Source organism: Cuculus canorus, chromosome Z (assembly GCF_017976375.1).
Source record: "Cuculus canorus isolate bCucCan1 chromosome Z, bCucCan1.pri, whole genome shotgun sequence".
NCBI classification, from domain to species: domain Eukaryota; kingdom Metazoa; phylum Chordata; class Aves; order Cuculiformes; family Cuculidae; genus Cuculus; species Cuculus canorus.
In genome coordinates this window covers 77,887,020-77,904,620 of record NC_071441.1, presented here as the reverse complement: position 1 = coordinate 77,904,620, position 17,601 = coordinate 77,887,020, and the positions used below count along the sequence as shown (strand labels likewise).

Here is a 17,601-nt window from a genome sequence, read left to right as displayed (position 1 = left end):
ATGATGCACAGGAATGGTCATACACTAAGCAGATGCAACCAGGAAGCTCGCTGGCATGGTCAGCAGGGTGCTATGAATATCACATTGATTAAAGGGAGAGAAAGCTGCAAAACCAGAACAGAAACACAAAAAGCAGAAAGCAATCTCCACAAACCACACAATCCCAAGAAAATCTGAAAGGAACAGTGCCTAAAAAGTGGGAGCAGGTGGAACTTCCCACTGTCTGGCTCTATCTGTGCCCTTCCTCATGCTGGCATCACGCTGGAATGTGCACTGCTTACACACGATCCCTCTTACCCGGCAGTGGGCATAAACAGTAAACACAAGCACGTGTCGGGGGTAAAGGAGTCCTGCCGTGGCCCAGCCCAATCCTCAGTCTGCGTGACCACATTCTGAAGAACACAAAGGTGCTGTTGCCTCAACGTACACTGGAAAGTCTGGGATGAAGTGCTGGCCACAAGAGGCTTTTCTATGTGATTATGGATTTCAGCAGTGCTCCAGGAACAGGACTTTGTACACATTTCTGTCTATCAGTACGACCAGACTGCTGAAGACAGGCACAAAAAGCCACACGCTGCAGACACAAAGTCGCAGCAATCCTGCTGTAAGTGCATGAAAACTTAAAGAACAATACTGACTGCAAGAGCTTGCACAGAAAAGAACCCGCAGTGGCGCAGGTAGCTTAAAACAAAATATTCCTGCGAACAACGCCTGTGGATTTGTGACTCTGACTCTTCATTTGCAGAGACACTAAGACTGATCATTCAAATAACCTTACAGATCCTCCCAGAATGGCCAAATATGGCACTGTTCGTGTAACACATCCTGTCATCCAGCCATCTGCAGAACCCAAGCATCCTGCTTACACACAGTGACGTTCCAGGGTTAACGCTGACCCCCCTCCATTGTCCCAGGAATATTTCTTAAACACGCCTTAACTTTCTTGCAAAGCATGTGCAAACTGTTGGCTGCGTGGCTGCAATGGTCCAAAGGAACCAACAGCCATAACTCCATTCCCACTCTCAGCCTGCCAACAGCATCACCGTTGGGTATACACTCCTTTGCTCACTTCCTATCCAAGGCATCTTCCAACAGAGACTGTTTATTTTGTTGCAAATTCTCTAAGTTAAGCATACTTCTTCTTCCAAACCAAACCAAAGCATAGGCTTTTCCTGCTGTGCAATAAACACGGACATTTGCACACCAATTTAGATTCCTGAATTCAGTCATATATTCTCTGTATGGAAACACACACCATATCTTTATATTTACGAGCAGAAATGTACCACTTTTTTTTTCCAAATAGGATGCCATGCCTGTTTTGCCATTTTTAAATGCTTATTTTCACGTTTTCTATTTAAACCTTTGCATTGACAGAAATCAAAGCTTTTAATAGTTTTCCTTTAAAAGTTCATCAACGTTGGCCTGTTCCTGTGAGTCTTTTTCCCGTGCATCCACCAGTACCAATGGAATCAAATCCCACATGAAATTTTGAATCCACTTTCCACACTCCTAGCATACACAAAGCTTTCCAAACTGCCTGTGCCATACAAACATTTTCCCAAAGTGTTGCGATCATGCCTACATTCTTAAATGCTGTGACCCTGTAAAAACTGAAATCTCCAAGATAACCAAAACGAGAATTCTAGAACTTAGTTATAAACCTTGTGGGCTCTGGTCTCACCAAGGCCACAGTGAGTATTTACACAGCAGTTGGCTCACTCTGGAGTCTGGCATTGGATGGGTAGGAGAAGTGAGAATCCAGCACACAAGGACTCACAAGGACTCACAAAGAGCGTGTTTGCTCTGTGTTCATTTAACACACAGTTCCGCAGTTCTGCCTGACACTGTTCTGTCTGGAATCCCCAATGCTGGGGCACACACAAGAACCAGATCCATATTGTCCGTCTATAAACCCTTCATGACACAGCAATCAGATCAATCATTTAGAGCAGCATACTCGTCGGAGAGCAGGCAGTGCCAGAGACCAGATTAGCCAAACTCTATCATTTTTCAGTTTCTTCAGCTTCCAACAGCTGAGGCTTCTTGACCGCTTTTACACCCGTGCGCTACCTGCTGTAAACAGCGCTGCAGCGTAAAAAAAAACACCACGACTATAACTCCTTGGCTAAGTGGCTATGCCTGTCTCTCCAAAACACCTTAATATAGAGTAATTAGAATCAGCAATCACAGCACAACTCTTAACACTGATCCGTCTTCGTCTATTTTTAACCTTTGCCAAGCATCTGACCCTTCCCAGGAGCATTTTCTGCAGCCCAGTAGCCACCTTCAAGCTGCCAGTGACCAGGCTTTTCTTCAGGAATGGAGGAATTTTCACCCGGTTACTATGAGGCCATGCAATACATATTGAGGCAGAATACAAAGCATATTTCAGGACACCTGGTATCGCTTATACATCCCTTAGAAAAGGGACCTCGCTTTTGGGCAGTTTTTGCAATTTTGTGTGTCCTGCTGACGCTTGGAAGAAATTGTGCCAGTGGGTAAGTTCAGAAACATTTAGCAGAACTCTAAAAGCAACATGTTTAAAAAAAATAATCTATCAGGATGAGTAAAAATTACTTCACTTTAGCAAAGTAAATAACAAATGACATTTCCTGTTCAAGAACCATATAAGTCTCTATATTCATGCAGTCCAATAAGAGTAAAGTAACTGTTTCTTCTTCATTTGGTTATCTTCTATGATACACATTCCATCTGCACGCAGGAGACAAAGGCAGACAAGGAACTTCAAAAGTACAATGTGACCCCCCAAGCCAGAAATTTGCACTTACCCGTGAGTGCTCCCTCTTCAGGTCCTAGAAGCGGGCCAGGCCTGCGGTTTGACGCTGTGTTGCGAGGCAAAAGACATTCGATTTGTGCATGTCGTCGCAGAGCTGAGGAGCAGGCTAGAAGCTCCGGCGTTGTTTTGCGAGTGTGACCTTAGCATAGCGAGCCTGGTCACAGAACAGTCTGACTTTTAAGAGAGCCTATTTCGTTACATGCAGCAGATGGCTCTTCCTGGGAAACCCTCAGCCAGACAGCGAGAGGGAGCGAGCTGGCAGTGGTGAGAGGGCACATCCTACTGCCATAGAAGTCCACAGGAATTTCCTTGTGGCCCTGAGAGAGGAAGTGTTGGCCTTAGCTCTTCACAATAAAGCCTGGGTCCTTTGTGAGGCACTCGCTTGAAGTGTGCTTAGCTGACTTGCTGTGCACGGCAGGAAACTCTTACCTGCTCAAAGCTATACACTAAAAGGTTCTGCTGAACGTGAGAAAATCTGCAACCCCTGACAAGCAGGCTGAGGACACCAACATGAATAGTGAATTTTCAACACTCACTATGTAAAAATTCACCCAAGGTTTCACATTCCTCAATGGCAAAGAAGTGAATTCTGAAGTAAGGAGGTATTCTCACACAGAAGGAACTTGACTAAACTGTACAAACTGCTCTGAGCTCCAGGGATCCAGAAAAGGCTGAAGAGCAAGTTGTGTGCCCCGTTTTTTCTTGAGTGTTTTGCCAGCTCAAACTGGTTCTGAGATACTGCAGTGCTTAACACTGCTTGCCCCTGGTGTTATCTAGAGCCAGATAGGAAACTGGTATGTTCGGCATCAAATATAGCACCTACAACCACCCTTGTTCAGGAATAGCAGCAGGGATATCTGTTTTATGTAACAGCCTAACAGCCAAAACAATCCCCAAAGAAATGAAAGAGGATTTAAATCCATATCCAACCTGAAATAACGTAACTGTTTGACAGTGTAGGAAGACACCCAACAAGCAGAGAACACAGGCTGAGGCGGGTGAAAGGCACCCACTGAATTTTCCACCCTCTGAGTCATATGCAGCTGTGGGTAAACCACCTATCATGAGAGGTCAAGCTCACTGTTCCACCAGCATACCTCTGCCATACAGACTGGGTTTCTAAATTAGGATAAATAAATTATTGTTTTACAGAAAAAAGCCATTCAGTGCAATTCCTTCAAGTCTTACTAAATGCCTTGGTTCCAGAGATGCTGGACCCTGGAGAAGGTAGGAAAGAGAGCAGTACTAGTTTGGTCTCCAGGTTGCATGGCTGCAGCCACCTAACTTATCATGGAATCATTAAGGTTGGAAAAGCCCTCTAAGTTCATCTAGTCCAACCATCAGCTCAACCCCATCATGCCTGCTAAACCATGGCCCCAAGTGCCACAGTCACAGAGTTTGAACCCCTCCAGAAATAACAGAATCCAGCACTGCCGTGGGCAGCCTCTGCCAGGGCTTCACTACTCCTTCAATGAAGGATTTTTTTCCTAATATCCAATCTAAAGTTCCTCTGGCACAAATTGAGGCCATTTCCTCTCATCTCATCCCTTGTCACTTGAGAAGCAGAGCCCAGCACCCACCTCCTTACAACCTCCTTTCAGGAGCTGCAGAGAGCCATAAGGTCTCCCTTCAGCCTCCTCCAGACTCAAACAGCCCCAGGTCCCTCAGCCGCTCCCTCAAACCTTGTACTTCAAGCAAGACAACCTGGCAGACACGAAAAACCACCACAGAAATACAGGTTGCCACAGTTGAACGCTTGATCCCTTCTGTAAAGTGTTAGTAATACCGTTTTCTAAGGCTCTTTCAGCGCACTTGGAGCGAGCTGTGCTTCCACAGAGATAAGGGTTTGTCCCCCTTGGATCACAGCCACGCTCACCTGTCCCTCCGCAGCGATGGCGAGTGCTCATGGGAGAGTTTCTCCTCAGGAGTCTCTTCCCGAGCCGTGGCTCCTCTTCCTCACCAGTCTGGTTGCACACCCACCTCCTCGCTAGGGCCAGGGAGCTTGTTCTGGGCACGATGCTAAGAACTGCTAGCAGCTTTAAATCTGGTTGGTTTTTTCTTTTTTTTTTGTTTTTTGTTCTCTTTCAGGTTCTAGCAGACTTCAGTATCAAACCCTCAGTTTCCAGTAGCCAACGTGATGCAGCGGGGATGTTTCCCCTCAATCGCCGCGCAACCGCGGCGTAGGCGGCTGCCCAGGTGCTTTCAACGCCTCGCCTTTCCGCCCCGGGCGCCCTGCAGACACAGTCCGCGCCGTTCTGGGCTCGTTCCAGGGAAAGGGAGGCCGCAGAGGGCACGGCAGCGACGTTCAAGTAGTTTTCAAGCAGTTGCGAAGGCGGGAGAGAACCGCTCCCCACGCCCGACGGAGCGGAGCGGCGGCCAGAGTGGAGCCAAAGGCGCTCCCTGGGCTCTGCGCTGCCCGGGGCCGCCGAGCGCAGCGCCCGCCGCCTCAGGACGAGCCTCGAGCAGGAAAACCCTCGGGGCTCCGCGAGGCGGTGGCGGCGCCGCCTCAGCGCGGGCGGGAAGCGCGCGGGGCAGCACGCGGGGCAGGGGACGGGCGGGAAGCGCGCGGCGCAGCGCGCGGGCGGGGGGAGACAGCGCGCGCGGGCGGGAAGCGCGCGGGCAGCGGGCGGGGGGAGAGCGTGCGCGGGCGGGAAGCGCGCGGGCAGGGGGGACAGCGCGTGCGGGCGGGAAGCGCGCGGGGGGGTACAGCGCGCGCGGGCGGGGGGAGACAGCGCGCGCGGGCGGGAAGCGCGCGGGCAGCGGGCGGGGGGAGAGCGTGCGCGGGCGGGAAGCGCGCGGGCAGGGGGGACAGCGCGTGCGGGCGGGAAGCGCGCGGGGGGGTACAGCGCGCGCGGGCGGGGGGGGCAGCGCGCGGGGCAGCGCGCGGTCAGCGGACAGGCGGGAAGCGCGCGGCGCAGCTTGCGGGCGGGGGGGGGCGGGCAGCGCAGGCGGGGCCGCACGCGCTGGGGCTGAGCCGGGAAATGAATCCTCCGAGGGTCCCTTTGGAGTTTTAGAGAGTATCGCCCTTCGTCGGGGCTGGGCAGCGAGACAGTGACCGCCATCCATCCAGACAGGAGCTGGGACAGGATGTATTTCCCACTTACATGCACCTGTATGAACTTCCCTGGAAATCATCTGCATATTCTACTACTTCCCAAGCACTAATTTAATGTTATGAACTTCACAGCAGTCAGAGCTCTCGCTCATTTGGAGCTGGCTCCAGCTCTCAGCTTGACCGGCGTCTAACTTTCAAAGAACACAAGATGAAGCGGAACTCTACTGTAGCTTACAAAAAAATATTCCAGTTTTTCTAATAGTAACTACTTCTTGTATCCTGGTGCGGTGCAGCCCAGGTGGGGCGGTGCCTCCGGCACAGCACAGCACACCTGTACAGGTCATTATCTCAGAAAAAGTGCAGTATTTTTTTATTTAAGCCAAAGTAGAGTTCAATTTCATCAAAGCAGCTGTGGGGTTTTGATAGTTTGACACAGTATCCCTCTGACAGCGCATTTTCATCAACCAGAGACCCAAGTCCTTCTTCGCAGGGCTGCTCCCAATCCTCCCATACCCCGGCCTGGACTGAAGCCACGCACCACTCCGACCCAGCCGGAAGACCGGGCCCTCGGCCTCGCCGAGCGCTCGCCGTTCGCCCCGCCCCGCTCAGCTCGGGGCTGCCCCTGCTCCGGCCTTCGCGCCCCGCCCCGGCACCACCCGCCGCGCCCCGTTTCCTGTGTCCCGGCGCGGGCGCCGCTTCCGCCGCGGGGGATGTGTGAGCCGTGGCGGGGCGCGGCGGGTGCGGCGCCGCTGGCGCGGGTGGCGGAGCCGCTACTGCGGCGGCTGAGCGAGCTGCTGGACCGCGCGCGGCCCGGCCGCGGCTGGCGGGACCTGGCGCTGCGGGCGGGGGCGCGCGGCCGCGTGCGCATCAGGTGAGTGGGGTCGCTCCGGGGCGCAGCTTTGTCCCCGCCTGGTTCCCCCCCGCCTCGTTGTCACCCCCCTCAGCCTCGCTGACCCCCCGCCTCGTCTCCCTCCCCTTCATTCTCCCCACACCTCTTGCTCTGTTCTTCCTTGTCCCCCCGCCTTGCTCGCTCCCCCCTTGCTCTTCCCCTACTCGCACCCCCCCCCTTGTACCCTCTTTCCTCGTCCTCCCCCAGCTCCCCTCCTCCTTGCTCCCCACCGCCCCGGGGCGGGCAACGCAGGACCCGCATCCGCCCCCTGCGGGAGGGGTTGATTTGTTTGCCCGCATCCCTCCTAAGCGGTTCCCGGGGTGCTTTACCGCCTTTCCCGTTGGGGAGCCTTGCCCTGCGCCCCTGCTGACCGTCCTCGGGCGAGCGCGGCCGGCTGCTCAACCTGGGAGACGCGTTCCCTGCTCCCCCGGGCTCCTGCCCGTGCTGGGGTTACCGGTCCGGGTCTGGAGATCGATCCCGGGGCCCTATTCAGAGGGGCACAGGTTGGGCCATTCCTAGTGGTGATGGAGCCGGGTCCCGTCTCCGCTGTGGCTTGTTTGTTGTTGGGGACGGGGGGCTCGTGGAATGCAGAGACCCCTCCGTGGGCTGGGGCTGGCCCTGTTCCTCTCCGTTATCCGGTTGAACACCAGGAAAGTCTGCATGGTAGGTGAAAATACCTTGCCTCCAGGTCCCACGGCACTGGCGTTTGATGTAAGAAACAGGAAACTTTTAGCAGGAATATATAAGCTCACATTCCCTTTCCGTAGCTGTTGCCCTATTACCCGTGTCGTTTTAATCGGCTGCGATTGGAAGCAAACGAAGGCTTAACACCAGCGTTTAAAGCTCTGGGTGTTTGTGCCCAAACGTGAAATCAAGCCACTCGCTGCGTGGCGGCAGTGGGTGCGCATTAGCCAGGCTGCAGCCATCACCCAGTGTAACAGCTTCTCTGAAAATCAAAGTCTTCCTGGGCTTTCAGGTTAGGTTCTGACTTACTCTTTACCGCTTCTGAATCAGGCACATGAAAATGAAAGGTGCTGAGCTTGTTTTTCTGCTGAGATGCTAAGAAATGAAAATTAGAAGGCTTCATCCATTTGTTCGGAATTGTTAGGCAGAAGCGTCTCCTGTTTTGCAGTGCTTTCTGTCTGGGAGGGTGTCATTATGTAACATTGGGACTCCTGAAACTTGAAGGAAAGTATTGCAAATATGCCCACATCAACTGGGGATTTCCCATCTCTCTCTATTTTTAGTCTTTCTGTTTGCTACAAGAGATTTTTTAACTGGGCTCCTTTCTGAGGAGAAAGTACTGAGGTGTAACCATGTCTGTCTCATGTTGTTTTGTAGCCCCCTGGATTTGGAGCAATGCTCCCTCAAAGTTCTGGAGCCAGATGGAAGTCCCAGCTGGAGCCTCCTGAAGCTGCTGGGCGATCGGGGCTGCACAGTGGTGGAGCTGGCGGAGTTCCTGCAGGCACTGGAGCACACGGAGGCTCTCCAGTGCCTCAGCCAGTCAGGTCAGTGCTGGTCCGCGCTTTCCCTGCAACTTGGTGCACTTCGCTGGGAACACAGAGGCGTTTGTTCTCCACAGTGAGTAAAAACATCCATAGTGTGGGAATTCTGGTACCTGGTATCCGTGGGATTGCCGTAGTCATGGGCTCGCGTGATCTGGAGATTTGAAGTAAGCCAAGCAGATCAGCAGGCTCAGTGCAGCATTGTTCTGGACATGGGCTCGGCTGCATAGACACGACAGGTGCTGTCATTCCCACTGCTCCCTTGGGTTCTGTGCCTTTGGGAGATGCTTATGGTACCACAGTGGCTGAGTCAGAGACACCAGCAGTGTTGTTGGCTATTTGTTCAGCTACAGGGTTTGTTAACTGCATTTCATAGCTCATCCTAATTGAAGGGACCGTTTAGTGCCAGTTCTGGCACATGTTAATCCACTCTAATTTGTGAATTGGGCAGAAAAACAGACTAACTTAAGGTAAAACCTGATCATTTTCTGTTAACACGTTCAGTTTCTTCCCAAAGAGCCTGGAAGTAGGGCAGTGCAAGGGAGTGCACGGATGAGACTGCACACACCAAGTGCTTCTTGTTATAGGACCCTATGGGGCCCTGCTTGACATCCTCCTCCTTCAGAAAGTGGTGAAGCTCAGCCCACTGGGAAGTTGCAGAAGCCTCTCTTCAGAATGGGGAGTGGAAATGAGACTGGTGAGCTCCTTGCTGTGCTTGTGGCTCTCCTGTTCTTTGGGTACAGTAGGAGAAAAGAAGCCACAGGCTGAGAACCTTTGTTAATGGAATTGCTCAAGTAAATTACCTGTTTTGTGGCTGCTTCACCCAGTTAGAGCTGCGGCTGCTTATGGTGCTAGGAGGAGTGTGATGTGTTGAATGAGGTGTGACTGAGTTAATGACAGCTTAGGCCAGCTGAAGAATCCTGCTGTAAGCTTGTGGGGAGAGGAGAATTGGCTCTCCGTCAGCATGGGTGGATGGTACTCATGGGAGCATGAGTCCAGGTGGAGACAGGGGCAGTAGAACGCTGTCTTGCACTGTGAATGCTTGGTCCTTTTTATTGTTCTTGGTGTGGTGGTTACTGGGTCCTGATGCACATCTGTGCTACCGTGTGCCTGCACTGAGCCAGAGTGTCGTGCCTGCTTGATCTGTGAGGATCCCAAGTGTCACCACGGTCAAACTGGGTTTTTCTGTGTGGCTGTCAGTCACATACGCAATGAAGACCAAATCCTGGATAAAACAGGGACCTGCTGCATGCAAGAATTATGAGATGGTGATGTTAGTGAGGGAATCAGATAGATATCCAAGGTGTCCTGGTACTGAAGAGACAAATTGATAAGCAGACTCTTGTCAAGACCCTTCAGAACTGCAGAGGTGGTTTTGCTATAAATTTATCTCTCACAGAATGTCATTGTCTGCGATAGAATGGATTCATCCTCCTCCGAGGAGCACTGGGCAATTTCACAGAGGCAGAGAAACTGGAACCAAAAGAGACAAAAGCAAAAGGTATTTAGAGGAAGTTTAAATCAGAAAGAATTTCAGGCTGTTTAAAAAGAAGTGGTAGGCCCTGATATTTGGGGTGAGTTCATTTGAATGTTTGAGGGGCTGCGTGCATGAAGTCGGAGTACAAATTTGTAGCTGCCCTTTTGTTCTAACACACCACAAAAAGCTGAAGTGCTGCTCTGGTTCCTTTAGGAATGGGATTGTTTAACATGACACCTGTAGCTGCCATGGTTTGTTAGACTGTTTATACCAGCTTAGTGGTGTGGTTAGAAAGAGACAAACCTTTGTGAGCCTAAGCCTGCGAGTGCCCTGGTTAATGAGTGTTCAGTTTTGATGCTGCTCTGTGGTCTGTACTTCTGTGTCTTTATGGCAGAGGTGTTCTGCTGCAAGCTGGGACATGACTTTGTTTATAGAATCACAGAGTCATTAAGGTTGGAAAAGACCTTTAAGATCACTGAGTCCAACTGTAAACCCAGCACTGCCAGCTCCACCGCTGAACCCTCTCCCTAAGCACCACACAGCTTTGAAACCCCTCTAGGGATGGTGACTCCACTGCTGCCCTGGGCAGCCTCTGCCAGGGCTTCACCACTCTTTCCATGAAGGAATTTTCCCTGACATCCAATCTAACCCTCCCCTCGTGCACCTTGAGGCTGTTTGCAGCAGTACAGAGGATCTCTGGGAGAATCACTGACCTCCAGAGCCAAGCTCTAGAACTTGTTTGTGTCTCAGAGCTGAGAGACTTGCCTGTCACATTGGATTAATTCCATAGAAGATCTTAAGGTAGTAGTAATAACAACTTTAAACTTTTCCTTGCAGGTAGCTTAGGCATCTTTTTCCTTAGGTCACCACTCTGTCCCTTTTACTCCCTTCTTTTGTGTTGTCATGTTGTAAACCTGCTGGAAATGAATGGAATGTGAAGAGCTTTCTCCCAGGCAAAGGAGGAAGAATGCTTACGTGCTTTGTGGTGTTGCAGTCTAAGATCTGTGTGGCCTCACTGAAATGAGAGTGCAGAGTTGTTTTCCCTCTGCAAGCAGGTCTCTCATCACGGAAGTTTGGGCACTTCACTCTGAACGGGAAGAATTCAGGCTGAGGTTCCCAAAAGGACTGAAAACGTTTACAGCGTGTAAGCTAAGAACATAACAGTTGGTTTACACTTAAGACTAGGAGTATTTAACTCGTAGTGCATTTCAGAGTCTGGCAACCATAAGTGTCCATAATTATGGAGAGCCAAAGACTGATCTTCCAGAGCAGCTGTTTTCCTCAACTGCTTTCTTAAGAAATGTTGGTGATGCAAATCAGGAGAGATTTAACAAAAAGTGGAAGTCTCTGTGAAAAGCAAGTCATCTTAATTATTTTGTCCTTTAAGTTGAAATACTATAATTCCCATTTGTGTAACGTTAGGTGATTGTGGTGCTCAAAACTGTACTGAACACAGTGCTTTATCTGTGAAAAACAGTGGAGGAAGCGTTCAATGAGGAACTGAGGTAGTGCTCTTCAGGGCTAGGGTCTAGAGGGAAGTTATTTTAGAGAAGGAGAGGCAGGGAGTTTTGAAGTCCTGTGGCTCCTTTGGAGTAGTTGCCTGTGTGATCAGCTATTTCAGAATGAGATTGCGTGTGAAGGAGGTTAATGCGGCCTGCTCCTCTGCCAGACAAAGATTGCGTGGTTTCCGAAGGTTGTATCATCCCTGTCTCTGTTTGTTGGCCACACGAGTTTCTGCTTGGGCTTCAAATTGCTGTGGTTTCTCTCCTCAAACATTCTCTGTTGGGAAAAAGTTCTGCGACACAGCCAAACTGCTACATGCATGAGGGATGTCGTGGATCCTGATCTAGGATGCTGTTGTGGATGAGCATAGTATACCTCACCCAGCAGAGCGGAGCAGCGGTACATGTGATAGAAAGCAGTGAGTTAGCAGAGTTCAGGGGTAAGTGTGGCAGTGGCTGAGTAGCAAAGTACCCTCAATTAAATACTGTGTGGAAGAGGCACACAGAGCAGAGTTGAGGTAGAAGGTTTACACAGAGACTGGAGCCATGAAGGGTAAGGCAGATCCTCCTCCTGAGTCCTGAGGTTCTGAGAGGACCCCTTTCTTCCTAAACTCCGGGAACCCAGGTGTGACTACAACCCATCTTGGCACTGCTGAACCCCTGGGCTGTAGGTCCATGGATTCTATAACAGCTCTGGGAGGTTAAACTCTCTGTCCTGCTGTTGACGACTCTTTCTCTATCGTGATATTCTGATGACCTTGGTTATACCCGTGGGTCTGCATTCAGAGTCACACTGTAACCAGAGCTCTGGAAAGGTCGTGGTTAAGGAAACAGCTGGATCATATCAGACCCATGTCAGAATGCCACTCACGCTGTTTCCTGGTAGTTAAGATGTGGAGTGGAAAATTTGCCCTTGCCAGCTGGCAAAAAAAGACCCTAGCCTTGTGTCAGTGTTTTGATCCATCCCTCAGGCTTTGCCTGATCTTAATCTGAAGATTAACAACTCAAAGTCATTGTTGGGAGTGAACAAACTCTTAAGTACCTTTCCCAGGAGGGATCTGTGATGGTGTTGGAAGTATTATTTGCATTATTGAGTAGAGAGCAAGAGTGTTTGAAGTGTCCTAAAATGAAAATGTCTGAATGATCTACCTCAAAACCTCCAATAAACTCTATATAGGACTGATCAGTTTAGGCATGGATTTTGTGTAATGAAGACAATTTTGAATGTCTTCAAGTCATATAACTAATTGGAACTGCATGAGTACATAGTACGAACAAATTAATGTCAAGTACATTTAATGACAGAAGCTTTCTTTGCTTAAAGGACAATTTAAATGCATATTTAAATTGTGTTTCCTAATAGCTTTCCTCTGTGTGAATTCTTTCTTAAAGGTCTAAGGATTGTTGTGCAGCCAGAGTCTCAAGCAGTGCACCCTGGTCAGATCGTCAAGCTGTGCTGTTGGGCGACAGGACACCCGTTTGTGCATTACCAGTGGTTCAAGCAGGAAAAAGAGGTGAGAGCTGATATGGGATACAGGGAGTTATGGGGTGAAAGTAACAGGTAATGATTTTGGATGATAGTTTTTAAGACTGTTGCAATTATTTACAAGGAGAGAAGATTACACTATGGCTTTAAACTGAAAGAGGGGAGATTGAGATTAGACCTTAGGGAGAAATGTTCTCCTGTGAGGGTGGGGAGGCCCTGGCCCAGATTGCCCAGAGCAGTGGTGGCTGCCCCGTCCCTGGAGGGGTTCAAGGCCAGGTTGGATGGGGCTTGGAACCCCTGATCCAGTGGGAGGTGTCCCTATCCATGGCAGGGGGTGGGACTGAATGGGCTGTGAGGTCCCTTCCAACCCAAACTGTTCCATGATTCTATATACTAACAAAAACAGGAGTTTAAGAAATGCTGCATCATGACCCTGTCGGTGTGCTGAAGCAATGCAGTGGTTCCACATCCTTTTCCTTCTCAGAGGCAATTGTGTAATGTGGCAGTAAGGAAACTGCAAGCTTAATTGTGTCTCAGCCTACCAAGAAGTTTAACCCAGAGTACTGGGAATCACTGAGATGAATGCCAATCGCTGTTGGTCTTGGACAGACGGGAACTGGTTTCCTAGGAATGAGCAGCTGAAGAACCGAACCCAGTGGTGCCACAGACTTCTTCAGTAAAACACTGGGATGCGTGTGAGCGGGTATCTCTGGAGGTTGAGTGGCAGTGCTCGTGCCCACGGTTCTGGCCCTGGCTGCCTGTTTGCAAGACAAAGGCACCTTTTTCCTTAATGTTGTTTTAGTGTAAGCACATTTGTGGTGTCTTAAATTGCTGTTAGGACTGAAACTTTTAACTCGTTTTCTACACCTTTCAAAGTTTATCTAGATGACCAAAAACGTGGCTTGAAAAAATATAATGACAGTCATTTCCTGCTCATTAGGGTTAAAATAGAGATGTAGCAGCAATTGTTACTCTGTGAAAGAGCATTGGTGTTTCCTGGTCACGGTTGAACCTGTCTTAAGGCTGGCGCTTCGTGTGACGCTCCTGCTGCTGGAGTAGTGCAGAAGAAATTTTTCTGAGTTATTTGTGGAGAAAGAGAAAAATTAGGCATTTCAGAAAGAGCTTTTCAGCTGGCTTAAAAGCTCAGAATTATCTTAGATGCGTGTGAGCTGTTCTTGGAAGAGAGCCCATTTCTGAGCTGCTAGTAGAACAAGGCTTTCTCATCCAAGAGCTTCAGGTAACTGAAGGAGTTGAGGCTGGCGTTGTGAACATTAAAATAAATATTCATTTGTTTGATCCTGGTTTAAATTAAATCGATGTAAAGTTACATGTTTCTTGGTTCATCTATAATCCAGGTTCCACATGGGAATTCTCCAGAGCTGGTTTTGAATCCGGTGAATGTAACCGATTCGGGCTTTTACATCTGCCGAGTGAACAGTGAATCCTCCTTTGCATTCAGTCAGTGGGCACGACTTGAAGTTTGTGATCACCAGGCTGCATCTCATGGTGAGTGGCAAGAACATCATCTTCTGAGGGTCTGTCTTCCCGCTTGTTAGCGGAACTTGGGTCTGTCCCCTTGCTGTCTTGTCACACAACCAGAAGGAAAATGAAGTTCCACAGTGGTGGCAAGAATATGGAAAACAGGTGCAGTGTCAGATCCTTCTAATTCTTAGAGGAGTCTTGGACCAGAAAAGCAACAAGAACTGTCTTGTTCTTTCCCTGTTTGCTTCTTGTTGTAACTTGCTGGTGGTTGGACACACATGGCCAGTTTCAAGTGTCTGCCTCGTGGGCTCTGGCCTAATGATCAGGACTGTTTGTTTCCGCTTTGTTGTGTGCTCTGACCCAGCAAGAGAGGGATTTGGGTAAAGGAGGATCCAAGGAGGCTCTTGATATTCCTAGACAGAAGTAGGTCACAACAGTAGGGTACAGAAGAGTGCCTGACTGCTGGAGGCCTCGACACTTCAGCAATCCTTGGTCCTGTGGAAGGAAGCAAGAACTCACTGCACTCTGAAGGAGCAGGACCAAGATGTGGGACAAGGTCTGGCCTGTAGCCAAGTGATGGATCTCCCTTCCAGTCACTTTTTCAAAGCCTGATAGGCTGTCAGGCTCTTAGAAGTACTTTAAGGACAGATAAATTAGTCAAAGCCCAGCAATTCTTTCTTTGCCAGTACACTGAGGGGGAAGGAGAGGCTGGGGCTCCTGGGTGCTTCTGCTGCAGAATATGTGTGCTAATGTAGCCCTTTCAGCTTCGGATAACCAACCCAGATAACAGTGGAGACATGCCAGCCAGTCCCTGAAATGGACCTAGGAGAGGAAGAAGTGCTTTTGTGGCTTTTGGGTGTGAATTGCATTTTCATGGGTTTTCTAAGTGGTCGTCTGACAGTTGTGACAGTCACAGTTCTGGTGACTAAGGGGCAGCAGGTACCACAAACCAGTGCCTTGCTTTATGTTCCATGAATCTTGGCTAACCAGGAACCATAGTCGTAGTGGATTTTAGTGGATTTAGGTCTTGGTGGTGGTGAAAGGATGGCTTGGTCCTTCTTATGCCTTTCCCTCTATGAGTCCTTAGAAACCAGCCTGAAAGGGGTACAGGGTGCTTGCACAGAATGAGTGCTGCTGTCTCCTGTGATGCTTGGTCTAGGATTGGCAGTGTTCTGGTTAAACTAGGTGACACTGACAGCACCATTTCTGCAGATGTTGGCTAGGTATGGAATCTGTTTCCGCTGCTGACTGCTTGTCTTGTTCTTTCCTGTTCCCTTGGTTGCTCTCTTTTTTCAGGTATTCCTGTCCTCCTCTCCTTTCATTGCTTTCTGCTTGATGAGAGCTCAAGCCTTCTCTGTTCTGTAAAAGTGGTCTTGTGAGCTCATGATCTGTGAGGCAGCCAGACACAATTTCAAAAGATGCTGGTCCGGGTTTGTTAGTGCATTCTGTGAGTGTGCAACAGCAGCGAGGGCCTGCGGTGGGATGGCAGGTAAGGGGCTGCATGCATCGTTCCATCTCATGTGCTCTTTCACTGTCTGCAGCTGTTGTGTTCTTGGTCTTAAATGCTAATCCTGTTACATCTGACTACAGTATCTCCTTTCCATCTCTTACTTCTGTCTGTCTGCCCTAAAGGGAAATGAGTTCTTTACGTTTTGTTGAAAGATCCCAGTATCAAACAGGGCATTGGGGGAGAAGGTTCTGTAACTAGCTGAGTGAAAGGGAGTAGAGCTTATCTGGACAAATACAAATCTTTCCTGTGATAAAAGTTGCAGAACAGAAAGCTCTTTAGAAGAAAATGCCCAACACTATACGGAAGCTGACAGAGCATATGGCAAGCCAGGGCGCCTATATCTAAAATGTTGTTCAGCAGTGGTCATGGAACAGAATACTTGCTCAGGCTTTTTACCAAATCTGCATTAAGAAATAGAGCTAGGACACTGGTCACCACCCATCATAACTATGAAACACCTGTTTGTAAAACCTCTGAAACACAAGTTTATGATGCGCCAAGCATCATTATTTTCTGTGCAAAGGACAGTGTTGTCACACCCCAACTATCAATTGTGAATAGTTCTGATGACAAGGCCTGCCTACGTGCTCAGTCTGAAAGTGAAGACAAGTGCCCCTGCAGCTGGGCTGGTAGGTCCCTGCTGTGGCCTTCTCTTGGATCAGGGCCTGCTGCAGTGTGTCTGTCACACTGCTCAGAACACAGGGATCGGAAACCTTCTCGTGCAGCACTCGTGTGTGAGGTGGATAGGTTAAAAAGGAATTTTAACACTGTATTTTAATAAATGTTATCACTTATAGAAACACCCGTTACATCAGCTGGCTAAGTCTTCAATGCATTCAGGGATTTCTGAATAGCTTTCTTTCCTGAAGATATTTCTACATGGGGACTTGTCAGTGGCTGGTGTTTGTAAAGCATTTTTAGCTTGGGATTTTTAGTATGTTTACCATAAGATTTGAAGCTCAGTTTAGAGTTAGAAGAATAGAGTTATGCTAAAACTACCTGATTTTAAGTGTTCGATTCTTACTTCTGCATGCACGCTTGCACACAAGTCGGACCCTCAGTCCATCCTCCAGCAGCCTCTGTTCTTGCTCCTCTCTCTAGAGCCTTTGGAATCCTAAGGGCAGGAACAAACACTGTTTTTGTTTTGCACTTCTGGGTTATATTTAACTTACTTGCTGTTGTACTTTTCAGCTGAAGAGATGGAAATCATTTGCTACACATTTTTACTCCTAAGGGACATGTGACTTAATTTCATTGCTATTCAAGCAGTCTGTGGTTACGACCGTACATTGTCAGTCTTTGCCATTCTGTGCCATTAGGTTGTCTCACTCTTTCTTTGCTTTTTTCTTTCTTTATTTTTCCTTTCTTTCTTTCTTTTTTAAGGGAGTTTAATGGGCTTGCCTGAAAATAAGCTGCGCATTTGTATTCAGCCTCAGCCACAAAACTTGACGATGGGGGATGCTTTGGTACTGGAGTGTGGAGCTGTTGGAAACCCAATTCCTCAGTACCAGTGGTTCAGAAACGGATTTCCCTTGGCAGATGGGAGCAGGAATATCTACATGGTAAGTGACTTCAGAGAGCCAGCCTTGGGAGACGGGTGCGTAACCAGCTTTAACTTGCCACAGAAAGCTCCCCTGTGGAAAAGAACTTCTTCATAGCCTTGGATAGCTTATGGAAGTGAATGCTGTTCTGTTCCTCCCTTGCCCATACTGTTCCAAGGCTCTTGGGTGCATCATTTGCAATCCTAAGTGTGTTTCAGGTCACAGTTGTGGAGTGGAAGGCCACAGTGTATTTTGAGGTGGGGTGACACTGACATGGCAAAGATCAAGTAAACGTGAGAGCTTCCCTTTCTGTCCTGCTCTGCAAAGCACCAATTTGTATGAGCCATTGCATTC

General features: G+C 49.1%; 2 protein-coding genes across 14 annotated transcripts in view; one reads left to right on the top strand and one right to left on the bottom strand.

Annotated features, from left to right (window-relative positions):
* Window positions 1-4,025, bottom strand: part of ALPK2 (alpha kinase 2) — a 32,427-nt gene extending 28,402 nt beyond the window's left edge. For 3 of the 4 annotated variants that reach the window (XM_054053350.1, XM_054053352.1, XM_054053349.1), the window contains exon 1: window positions 2,793-4,016. The gene's annotated coding sequence lies outside the window, so the exon portion shown is untranslated. Of the gene's footprint in view, window positions 1-2,792 lie in introns of all 4 variants that reach the window. The other variant, XR_008447614.1, reaches the window with a different exon arrangement.
* Window positions 4,026-5,770: 1,745 nt separating this feature from the next.
* MALT1 (MALT1 paracaspase) overlaps window positions 5,771-17,601 on the top strand; it is a 30,606-nt gene continuing 18,775 nt past the window's right edge. For 6 of the 10 annotated variants that reach the window (XM_054053373.1, XM_054053372.1, XM_054053371.1 and 3 more), the window contains exons 1-5: window positions 5,776-6,726; window positions 8,086-8,252; window positions 12,621-12,742; window positions 14,070-14,220; window positions 17,090-17,268. In XM_054053373.1, coding sequence (XP_053909348.1) covers window positions 6,566-6,726; window positions 8,086-8,252; window positions 12,621-12,742; window positions 14,070-14,220; window positions 17,090-17,268 — 780 coding nt within the window. In that variant the 5' untranslated portion in view covers window positions 5,776-6,565. Of the gene's footprint in view, window positions 6,727-8,085; window positions 8,253-8,922; window positions 8,947-9,668; window positions 9,751-12,620; window positions 12,743-14,069; window positions 14,221-17,089; window positions 17,269-17,601 lie in introns of those variants that run through there. The other 4 variants (XM_054053369.1, XM_054053368.1, XM_054053375.1 and 1 more) reach the window with 3 other exon arrangements.